This window comes from Chlorocebus sabaeus, chromosome 6 (genome assembly GCF_047675955.1).
Source record: "Chlorocebus sabaeus isolate Y175 chromosome 6, mChlSab1.0.hap1, whole genome shotgun sequence".
In the NCBI taxonomy this organism is placed as follows: domain Eukaryota; kingdom Metazoa; phylum Chordata; class Mammalia; order Primates; family Cercopithecidae; genus Chlorocebus; species Chlorocebus sabaeus.
The window spans coordinates 51,093,130-51,103,722 of NC_132909.1; the positions used below are offsets into that span (position 1 = coordinate 51,093,130).

At 52.9% G+C, this 10,593-nt stretch overlaps 1 protein-coding gene across 3 annotated transcripts; it reads left to right on the forward strand.

Moving 5' to 3' along the window:
- The first annotated feature begins 4,936 nt into the window (after positions 1-4,936).
- ACP5 (acid phosphatase 5, tartrate resistant) lies at positions 4,937-9,517 on the forward strand. 3 transcript variants are annotated; one of them, XM_007995335.3, is made up of 8 exons: positions 5,034-5,070; positions 5,260-5,331; positions 5,717-5,826; positions 6,222-6,308; positions 6,570-6,830; positions 7,053-7,180; positions 7,309-7,654; positions 8,930-9,517. In XM_007995335.3, exons 5-8 carry the CDS (start codon positions 6,570-6,572, stop codon positions 9,170-9,172), a joined length of 978 nt encoding a protein of 325 aa, XP_007993526.1. In that variant the 5' UTR covers positions 5,034-5,070; positions 5,260-5,331; positions 5,717-5,826; positions 6,222-6,308; the 3' UTR covers positions 9,173-9,517. The 3 variants fall into 3 exon arrangements, with proteins under 3 accessions (XP_072873027.1, XP_007993526.1, XP_007993530.1); XM_007995339.3 differs by lacking the exon at positions 5,717-5,826 and having other exon boundaries at positions 5,038-5,070; XM_073016926.1 differs by lacking the exons at positions 5,260-5,331; positions 5,717-5,826 and having other exon boundaries at positions 4,937-5,070.
- Positions 9,518-10,593: the final 1,076 nt, after the last annotated feature.

Genomic DNA, 10,593 nt, shown 5'->3' on the forward strand with positions numbered 1-10,593 from the left:
ACCCCCCATCTCTACTAAAAATACGAAAAAGATTAGCTGGGCATGGTGGCACACACCTGTAATCCCAGCTACTCAGGAGGCTGAGGCAGGAGAATCTCTTGAACCCGGGAGATGGAGGTTGTGGTGAGCTGAAGATCACACCACTGCAGTCCAACCTGGGTGGTGACAGAGTGAGTGACACTCCATCTCAAAAAAAAAAAGAAAAAGAAATATCACTTTAAGAGGTCACTGGCTCATGCCTATAATCCCAGCACTCTGGGAGGCCGAAGCGGATGGATCACGAGGTCAGGAGATTGAGACCATCCTGGTTAATACAGTGAAACTCCATCTCTACCAAAAAAATACAAAAAATTAGCCAGGCGTAGTGGTGGGCACCTATAGTCCTAGCTACTCGGGAGGCTGAGGCAGGAGAATGGCATGAACCTGGGAGGCGGAGCTTGCAGTGAGCCAAGATCGTGCCATTGCACTCCAGTCTGCCTGGGTGACAAAGCAAGACTCTGTCCCCCCACAAAAAAAAAAAAAAAAAAGAGGTCATTGGATGCATCTTTGGGTCTGTTTATAAGTTTAGTGGATTTAAATTAACATTTTACAAGTGTGATGCACTTTATTCTATACTCTTTTACTACTATTATAATTATTATTATTATTATTTAGAGACAGTATCTCAGCTGTCGCCCAGACTGGAGTGCAGTGGTGCAATCATGGTTCACTGCAGCCTCGACTTCCTGAGCAATCCTCCCACCTCAGCCTCCCGAGTAGCTGGGCTACAGGTACACACAACCACGCCCAGCTAATTTTTTTTTAAAGAGATGAAGTCTCTACAAAAAGTGGTGGGATGACAGGTGTGAGTCACTGTGCCAGCTTATTCTTTAATCTTTTAATTTTTTTTTTTTTTTTTTTTTTTTTGAGACAGAGTCTTGCTCTGTCACCCAGGCCAGAGTACAGTAGTGCGATCTCAGCTCACAGCAACCTCTGCCTCCTGGGTTCAAGCGATTCTCCTGCCTCTGCCTCCCAAGTAGCTGGGACTACAGGCGCGTGCCACCACACCTAGGGAATTTTTCATATTTTTAGTAGAGATGGGGTTTCACCGTGTTAGCCAGGATGGTCTCGATCTCCTGACCTCATGATCTGCCTGCCTCAGCTTCCCAAAGTGCTGGGATTACAGACTGAGCCACCGCACCCGGCCTATTGAATCTTTTTAAATGTCTCCACCAAGTAAACACCTTGAGAAGTCCTTAGCAGTTTTTAAAAATCTACAGTGCAAACATACAAATAAAAGGAGAACAAGAAGTTCTCTTAGACTTTCTGATACTACTTCTAAACTTAGCCAATAAACTGAGAGTGAATGTTAATTTTTTAAATAAACAGGCCAGGTGCACTGACTCACTCCTGTAATCCCAGCACTTTGCGGGGCTGAGGTGGGAGGATTGCTTGAACTCAGGAGTTCAAGAGCAGCCTGGGCAAGGTGACAAATCCCCGTCTCTACAAAAAATACAAAAACTAGCTGGGTGTGGTGGTGTGTGCCTGTAGTCTCAATCCTCAGGAGGCTGAGGGACGTGGGAGGATCGCTTGAGCCCAGAAGGTGAGTCTGCAGTGAGCTGTGATCGCATCACTGCTCTCCAGCCTGGTGACTCTGTTTTAAAAAAAGAAAAAGAAAAAAGCAAAGCTTTCATTAACGGAAGACAGACTGAAAGCAAGATAAATTGAAAGCAAGATAAACGAGTGGGTAGTTTTTTCAAGCAGTGGTAAGTGCTGCAGAGAAAACGACAGCAACAGGAGAGTCAGACAATGATGGGGGCAGGGTGGTGCATTTCAGATAATTTCAGATAAATTATCTTTTTCTTTTTTCTTTTCTTTTCTTTTCTTTTTTTTTTTTTTTTTTTGAGACAGAGTCTCACTCTGTTACCCAGGCTAGAGTGCAGTGGCACAATCTTGGCTCACTGAAGCCTCTGCCTCCCAGGTTCAAGTAATTCTCCTGCCTCAACCTCCTGAGTAGCTGGGACCACAGGTTTGTGCCACCACGCCTGGCTAATTTTTGTATTTTTGTAGAGATAGGGTTTCACCATGTTGGCCAGGCTGGTCTCGAACTCCTGGCCTCAAGTGATCCACCTGGCTTGGACTCTCAAAGTGCTGGGATTACAGGCGGGAGCCATCATGCCCAGCCTCTTTTCAGATAAATTAAAGGAACTTGAACACAATGGGTGACCTCAGTATCTGACTAAGGAAGACCCCTCCAGGTAGGCGGAAGAGAAAGTGCCAAGACCCTGAGGCCAGAGTGTATCTGAGACAGTCAAGCAATGCGGAGGAGGTCAGAGGAGCAAGAAACAGGGAGAGCAGGATTGGCAGGAGGAAGGAAGGAAAGGGATTGGGTAGGGACGGCAGCGGAGAACAGGACCTGGATGTATTGGCAAAAGGAGGAACTCACTCGTGGGGTTGTTGACATCTGAGATTGACATTGATGTTGGGAAAATAGGCAAGGGTGGAGGTGGAGGGAGATTCTGAGTCACATCCTGACCTAGCCCCACAGAAAATCAGCAGAAGAGAGTTCTCCTGGGTGAATGGAGAGAGAAGAGCTTATTCAGAACCCTGGTGGAGACCAGAGAGAGATGGCCAAGAACCCGCAGGTTTTATTACATGCTCTGTGCAAGATCAGGTTTATTTTTTTCATTATGTGCACTCTCTCTCTCTGAGACAACAGTCTAGCTGTGTTGCCCAGGCTGAAGGCCAGTGGTGCAATCGTAGCTCATGGCAGCCTCCCACTCCCAGGCTCAAGTGATCCTCCATCTCAGCTTCCTGAGTAGCTGGAACCACAGGTGTGCACCACCACGCCTGGCTAATTTTGTTATGTTTTTTGTAGTGATGTGGTCTCGCCATGTTGCCCAGGCCGGTCCTCAACTCCTAGGCTCAAGCGATCCTCCCACATTGGCTGGGTTTACAGGCCTGAGCCACCACGCTTGGCCAGCTTTATCAATTTAAAAAATATAGAAAGTGCTAATATAAATTAAAAAGTTATAAAATAGTGCCAATAGTATCCCATTTTTCTGAAGACAAACATAGGCAGAAAAAAATTAATGCATACTGTCTCTCTGGGCAGGGGCATTTCTGGCTATTATAATCGTTTTCTTTCTTTTTTTTTTTTTTTAAGACAGAGTCTCGCTCTGTCGCCCAGGCTGCAGTACAGTGGCGCCATCTCGGCTCACTGCAAGCTCCTCCTCCCAGATTCACGTCATTCTCCTGCCTCAGTCTCCCAAGTAGCTGGGACTACAGGCACCCGCCACCACACCCAGCTAATTTTTTGTATTTTTAGTAGAGACGGGGTTTCACCGTGTTAGCCAGGATGGTGTCAATCTCCTGACCTTGTGATCCACCCACCTCGGCCTCCCAAAGTGCTGGGATTACAGGCATGAGCCAACACACCCGGCCTATTATAATCTTTTTCTTTGTGCATTCCAGAATTTACCAAGTTTTCTACAAAGATCATGTAGCACAATAAGATAATAAACATAATTTTGTGTGATCTCAAAATACAGGAAGCATAGAAGCTTCCAAAGCATGCCTGTACCCACCACGTGAAGAAACAGGTATTAACATTTGGTCATAATTGCTTCAGATTTCTTTTTTTTTCTTTCTTTCTGTTTTTTGGGGACAGGGTCTTGCTCTGTCGCCGAGGCTGGAATGGCATGATCTCGGCTCAGTCCAACCTCCTTCCTATTCCTCGGTTGGAGTGCAGTAGCACGATCTCAGTTCACTGCAACCTCTGTCTCCTGGGTTCCAGGGAGCACCTCCGGCTAATTTTTGTCTTTTTAGTAGAGATGAGATTTCGCCATGTTGCCCAGGCTAGTCTGGAACACTTGACCTCAGGTGATCTGCTCACCTCGGCCTCCCAAAGTGCTGGGATTACAGGCGTGAGCCACCATGCCCAGCTAAATAATAAGTTTTTTAAAAAACAGGAGACCAGCCGGACACAGTGGCTCACGCCTGTAATCCCAGCACTCTGGGAGGCTGAGGTGGGCAGATCACCTGAGGTCGGGAGTTGGAAACCAGCCTGGCCAACATGGAGAAACCCTGTCTCTACTAAAAATACAAAATTAGCTGGGTGTGGTGGTGCAAGCTTGTAATCACAGCTACTTGGGAGGCTGAGGCAGGAGAACTGCTTGTACCCAGGAGGCGGAGGTTGTGGTGAGCCGAGATTGTGCCACTGCACTCCAGCCTGGGCAGCGAGAACAAAACTGTCTCAAAAAAAAAAAAAAAAAAAAGGCCGGGCGCAGTGGCTCATACCTGTAATCCCAGCACTTTGGGAGGCCAAGGCGGGGATCACGAGGCGGGCGGATCACGAGGTCAGCAGATCGAAACCATCCCGGCCAACATGGTGAAACCCTGTCTCTACTAAAAATACAAAAAATTAGCAGGCGTGGTGGCGGGCGCCTGTAGTCCCAGCTATTCAGGAGGCTGAGACAGGAGAATGGCGTGAACCTGGGAGGCGGAGCTTGCAGTGAGCTGAGATAGTGCCATTGCACTCCAGCCTGGGCGACAGCGCAAGACTCCGTCTCAAAAATAAATAAATAAATAAATAAATAAATAACCAGGAGACTGAGGCTTAAGATGATGACAGACCTTACAAGAGCTTGGCCCCAGGGCTGGCTGAAACCCCACCCAGTGCTGTGGCCCTGGGGCTGTGGGCCCATGGGTACCCCCAAAGGGTCCCAGGCAGATGGAGGCTCCTGGTTGGCATGGAGGGAGGAAAAGGATGAAATCGGCTCCCCTGGCCATCCCTTCTGGTACAGCTGCAGCTGCAGTCGGTGGGTCTGAGCCGACCTCCCGGGTTCATTGGCCCATTTTACAGATGCGGAGCCCACAGCAAGGAGGCGTGGCGGCTCTGGGCGGTGCGGGTTCCGGGGCGGAGAGGCCGAGGCGCCCGCCCTCCCCGCCGGGGCACACCTGGGCCAGCCCCGAGCCCTCGAGCAGGAGGAATCGGCCGCTACCTGCTTAAAGCTGGGGCCGCCCAGGAATGCGATCGCCTGCGGATCTGCAGCTGGGCACCGGCCGCAGCGCCCGCCCCGCCGACGGCAGGTGAGATACGCGCAGCCCCGTGGGAGGGGTCTCCGCCTGCCCTCATCACCCACTTCCTTCCCCTTGGTCGCTGCTGCAAGCCTGGGGATGGGGGGAACAAGTACTTCGCAGGGTGACCCGGGGAGATCTCTGAGCCAGTGGCCTCGGCGTTGAATGAGGGCTCTCTCTCTCTCGGGTCCGCCCTCGCAGGGACTGAAGGGACTCGTGAACGTTCGCGGACGTGTCTCGGTGGCGCCCAGCACCGAGGAGGCAGGCAGGAAGGTGAGGAGCAGGTCTGACCGGCCGCAGGTGCAGGACCTCCTGTTCTCCGAGGCTGCGGTCCCGTGGAGGGCCTGCAGACAGCTGCCTAGACCATGAGGGTCAGAGGTCTGCGGTCACGCGGGCTGTCACCAGCTAGCTGCCTCCTGCCTGGTTCCTCCTGCAGGAATGGGAGTCTGGGGGGAGGGGAGGGTGTGGGCAGGACTTCCTGGAAAAGGGAGGCCCGTTGGTGTTTATCTGTGGGGTGGAGAGAGGGCAGGGGGAGGACAGGGACACACACAGAGTGCCACACTCAGATGTCAAACACACATCCCACACCAGACACACAACTCACCCTAGAGATGCAACCCAGGCACACACATGGACACTCACAAAATTCCTTCCGTAGGGATTCCCACCCAGTGCCACGTGAGAACGCAGGCGTCCATCGCAGACAGGCCACACAGGCTCGGGGTACACGTTTGCAGCAACCCGGTCAGGTACAGAGCCGAGGCCCAGGTAGGTATGCTCAGCTGCATGCAGGAAGCAAGACACACCCAGACATACACAGGCAAGCCCTTACTCAGAGAAAGAAGGTGCAGATGTGTCTTGAGTAATCCCAGCCACAGCCTCTCAAGCGTCACACACACATACTGACACTCAGATACACAGACATACAGAGATACCCAGGACATGTCAAGCCCACAGCACAAACAGGCCCCTGCAGGTTGACCCGGAGGCTGTGTGGGCCGAGGCTGCTGCACACGTGTGCCCAGATCCTCCCACCCCCACCCCAATCCCGTGTCCTGCTCCAGGGAAGTCCAGGCAGGGCTCACATGACCCAAGGGGAGGGCTCCCGGGACAGCCCTCGGAGAAACTGCATCATCCTCACGAATGATCCACTTCCTCCCCAGGGAATAAAGGCTCAGGGACCAGCAGTTCTGCCCTGGAGCCCACCAGCCTCTCAGAGCCTCCAGTGACTGGCCTGTGTCTCCCCCAGGGTGAGTGCTGGGCAGGCTAGGTGGAAGGAGGGTGAAACGGGCCTGCGAGGCCATCTTGGTGCAGCTCGCACTCTCACAGATCACCCCCCCTACCCTAAGCCAGCTTGTGCAGCCGTGTCCTGAGAACTAGGGCACCAAGGGGTTCCCACAGGGGCAGCCTGTAGCAAGCGGTCTCCCACTATCTCAGGGCAGGCGGGGGTCTCAAGGCCTCCCTGCCCTTGTCACAGCCCGGGCCACCTATGCTTGTCTCTCTTCTCCCAGATGGACATGTGGACGGCGCTGCTCTTCCTGCAAGCCTTGTTGCTACCCTCCCTGGCTGATGGTGCCACCCCTGCCCTGCGCTTTGTAGCCGTGGGTGACTGGGGAGGGGTCCCCAATGCCCCATTCCACACGGCCCGGGAAATGGCCAATGCCAAGGAGATCGCTCGGACCGTACAGATCCTGGGTGCAGACTTCATCCTGTCTCTAGGGGACAATTTTTACTTCACTGGTGTACAAGACGTCAATGACAAGAGGTTCCAGGTCTGTGCCCAACAGAGTGGGGCAGGAGGTGGGGGCAGACAGTGGGGAGAAGCCACCTTACCTAGTGACCTTCCTTTGGAGAGGGCAGAGGGAAGGCGATGGGGCACCTTTGGGTGCCAGGAACATTCAATGTCTCCCTTACCCCTGGTCCCTGACTTGGTAGGAGGATCAGGGTAGCCAATGACCCCAGGGAAGGGGCCTGCTCTTATCTGTTTGCTACAGGAGACCTTTGAGGACGTATTCTCTGACCGCTCCCTTCGCAACGTGCCCTGGTACGTGCTGGCTGGAAACCATGACCACCTCGGCAACGTCTCTGCCCAGATTGCCTACTCTAAGATCTCCAAGCGCTGGTGAGCCACCCTCAGCCCTGCCTCCCCCAGATCCTCACACAGCGGGGATACAGGGGCCCTGTGGCTTGAGCTGACCCTGGGACTTCTGTGCCCAAGATGTGCACCCACAACCTCTATCCCCTCCACAGGAACTTCCCCAGCCCTTTCTACCGCCTGCGCTTCAAGATCCCACGGACCAATGTGTCTGTGGCCATTTTTATGCTGGACACAGTGACACTGTGTGGCAACTCAGATGACTTCCTCAGTCAGCAGCCTGAGAGGCCCCGAGATGTGAAGCTGGCCCGCACACAGTTGTCCTGGCTCAAGAAACAGCTGGCGGCAGCCAGGGAGGACTACGTGCTGGTGGCCGGCCATTACCCCGTGTGGTCCATAGCCGAGCACGGGCCTACCCACTGCCTGGTCAAGCAGCTACGGCCACTGCTGGCCACATACAGGGTCACCGCCTACCTGTGTGGCCACGATCACAATCTGCAGGTGAGGGTCCTGTGGGCAGGGTGGGAGCTGGGTGAGGGGGCCCCCATCCCAGCTGATGTCCACATGGCTGGGGTCCTCCCGCTGTTTGAGGGGCTCCTGTGGCCTTCAGAATGTCTAGACTGTCCCTCAAATCTTGCTGTCTAACCAGGAAAACACTCCAAAGCCAGAATAATATCTTTGACTTGCCAATTTCTTTCTTTCTTTTTTTTTTTTTTGAGACGGAGTCTTGCTCTGTTGCCCAGGCTGGAGTGCAGTGGCCGGATCTCAGCAGCACTGCAAGCTCTGCCTCCCGGGTTTACGCCATTCTCCTACCTCAGCCTCCCGAGTAGCTGGGACTACAGGCGCCCGCCAACCCGTCCGGCTAGTTTTTTTGCATTTTTTTTTTTAGTAGAGACGGGGTTTCACTGTGTTAGCCAGGATGGTCTCGATCTCCTGACCTTGTGATCCGCCCGTCTCGGCCTCCCAAAGTACTGGGATTACAGGCTTGAGCCACCGCGCCCGGCCTCTTTTTTTTTTTTTTTGAGACAAAGTCTCACTGTTTTTCACCCAGGCTGGAGTGCAGTGGTGCAATCAGGGCTTTCTGCAGCTTCAATCTCCCGAGCTCATGTGATCCTCGCACCTCAGCCCCCAGAGTAGCTGACACTACAGGCGTGTGCCACCACGTACAGCTAATTTTGGCTTTTTTTTTTTTCTTGAGAGGGAGTGCAGTGGCACGATCTCAACTCACTGCAACCTCCGCCTGCTGGGTTCAAGTGATTCTCTTGTCTCAGTCTCCTGAGTAGCTGGGATTACAAGCATACGCCACTACACCCTGCTAATTTTTATATTTTAGTAGAGACGGGGGTTTCACCATGTTGGCCAGGCTGGTCTCGAACTCCTGACCTCAAGTGATCTGCCCGCCTTGGCCTTCCAAAATGCTGGGATTATAGGTGTGGGCCACCGTGCCTGGTCCTTGTGAATTTTTTTGTAGAGGCAAGGTCTCACTATGTTGCCCAGGCTGGTCTCAAATTCCTGGGCTCAAGCAATCCACCCGCCTCAGCCTCCCAAAGTGCTGGGATCACAGGCATGAGCCACCACACCTGGTCACCAATTTCTTAACTAATTGCTCTACCTATGAAATAGGATTAATACACTCCTAACAGTTGGGAAATTGAAGACAGGAGGGGTTACATACCTCAAGGTGACTCTGTGGTTAGGGCCAGATCAAGCCCTGGACCTTAGGCAGGCCCCTGCTCAAAGCTGGGTCTCCGCTGACCCCTTGTCCTCCATCCTCAGTACCTGCAAGATGAGAATGGCGTGGGCTACGTGCTGAGTGGGGCTGGGAATTTCATGGACCCCTCGAAGCGGCACCAGCGCAAGGTCCCCAGCGGCTATCTGCGCTTCCACTATGGGACTGAAGACTCACTGGGTGGCTTTGCCTATGTGGAGATCAGCTCCAAAGAGATGACTGTCACTTACATCGAAGCCTCGGGCAAGTCCCTCTTTAAGACCAGCCTACCGAGGCGAGCCAGGCCCTGAACTCCCATGACTGCCCAGCTCTGAGGCCCGATCCCCGCTGTTGGTGGGTGGGCCCTGCTGGGACCCTACTCACAGGGAGGCTTTTCCTCCAACCTGTGGCGCTGCAGCAGGGCAGGAAGGGGAAGCACAGCTGATGAACTGTGGTGCCACGTGACCCTTGTGGCACAGATGCCCACGTATGTGAAACAGATATGGACATGTGTCCCAGCCACAGTGTTACGCTCTGTGGCTGGCTCACCTTTGCTGAGTTCCGGGGTGCAGTGGGGGAGTAAGGGAAAGCTTCCTCCTAAATCAAGCATTTTTCTGTCACTGATGTTCAATAAAAGAATAGTTGCCAAGGCTGAACCAGTGCCACTGGCGTGTCATATTCTCCTGGTTAGAGTGGCTGGGCTCTCCTGAGCTGCTGTTCCTTGCCTCCATCTCTTACCCCATCCATAACCAAGTTGTCTCATCCATGGATGTGATTTTAAAATCCAAGCAGCGGCCGGGCGCGGTGGCTCAAGCCTGTAATCCCAGCACTTTGGGAGGCCGAGACGGGTGGATCACGAGGTCAGGAGATCGAGACCATCCTGGCTAACATGGTGAAACCCCGTCTCTACTAAAAAATACAAAAAAAACTAGCCGGGCGAGGTGGCGGGCGCCTGTAGTCCCAGCTACTCAGGAGGCTGAGGCAGGAGAATGGTGTGGACTCGGGAGGCGGAGCTTGCAGTGAGCTGAGATCCGGCCACTGCACTCCAGCCTGGGCTACAGAGTGAGACTCCGTCTCAAAAAAAATAAATAAATAATAAATAAAATAAAATAAAATCCAAGCAGAGGCCAGCCTCGGGGGTTCACATCTGTAATCCCAGCACTTTGGGAGGCCAAAGCAGGTGGATTATTTGCGGTCAGGAGTTCGAGATCAGCCTGGCCAGCATAGTGAAACCCCATCTCCACTAAAAATACAAAAACTTAGTCAGGCTTGCTGGCATGTGCCTGTAGTCCCAGCTACTCGGGAGGCTGAGGCAGGAGAATCACTTGCACCTGGGAGGTGGAGGTTGCAGTGAGTCAAGATTGCGCCACTGCACTCCAGCCTGGGCAACAAGAGTGAAACTCTGTCTAAAAAAATAAAAAATAAAAAAATAAATTGACCAGTTGTGGTGGCAGGCGCCTATGGTCCTAGCTACTCAGGAGGCCGAGGCAGGAGACTTGCTTGAACCCAGGAGGCGGAGGTTGCAGTGAGCTGAGATTATGCCACTGCACTCCAGCCTGAGTAACAGAGCAAGAATCTGTCTCAATAAATAAATAAATAAATAAACAAACAAATAAAGAAATCAATAAAATGGGCCAGGCACAATGTCTCTCGCCTATAATACCAGCACTTTGCAAGGCCTAGGTGGGTGGATCACTTGAGGTCGGAAGTTCGAGACCAGCCTGGCCAACAT

What these genes read in the sequence shown, in the direction of transcription:
- ACP5 (XM_073016926.1), top strand. Translation starts at nt 6,570, where the DNA reads ATGGACATGTGGACGGCGCTGCTCTTCCTGCAAGCCTTGTTGCTACCC. An exon ending in TCTAAGATCTCCAAGCGCTG is followed by an intron (nt 7,181 to 7,308) that starts GTGAGCCACCCT and finishes TCCCCTCCACAG; the next exon opens with GAACTTCCCCAGCCCTTTCT. An exon ending in GCCACGATCACAATCTGCAG is followed by an intron (nt 7,655 to 8,929) that starts GTGAGGGTCCTG and finishes CTCCATCCTCAG; the next exon opens with TACCTGCAAGATGAGAATGG.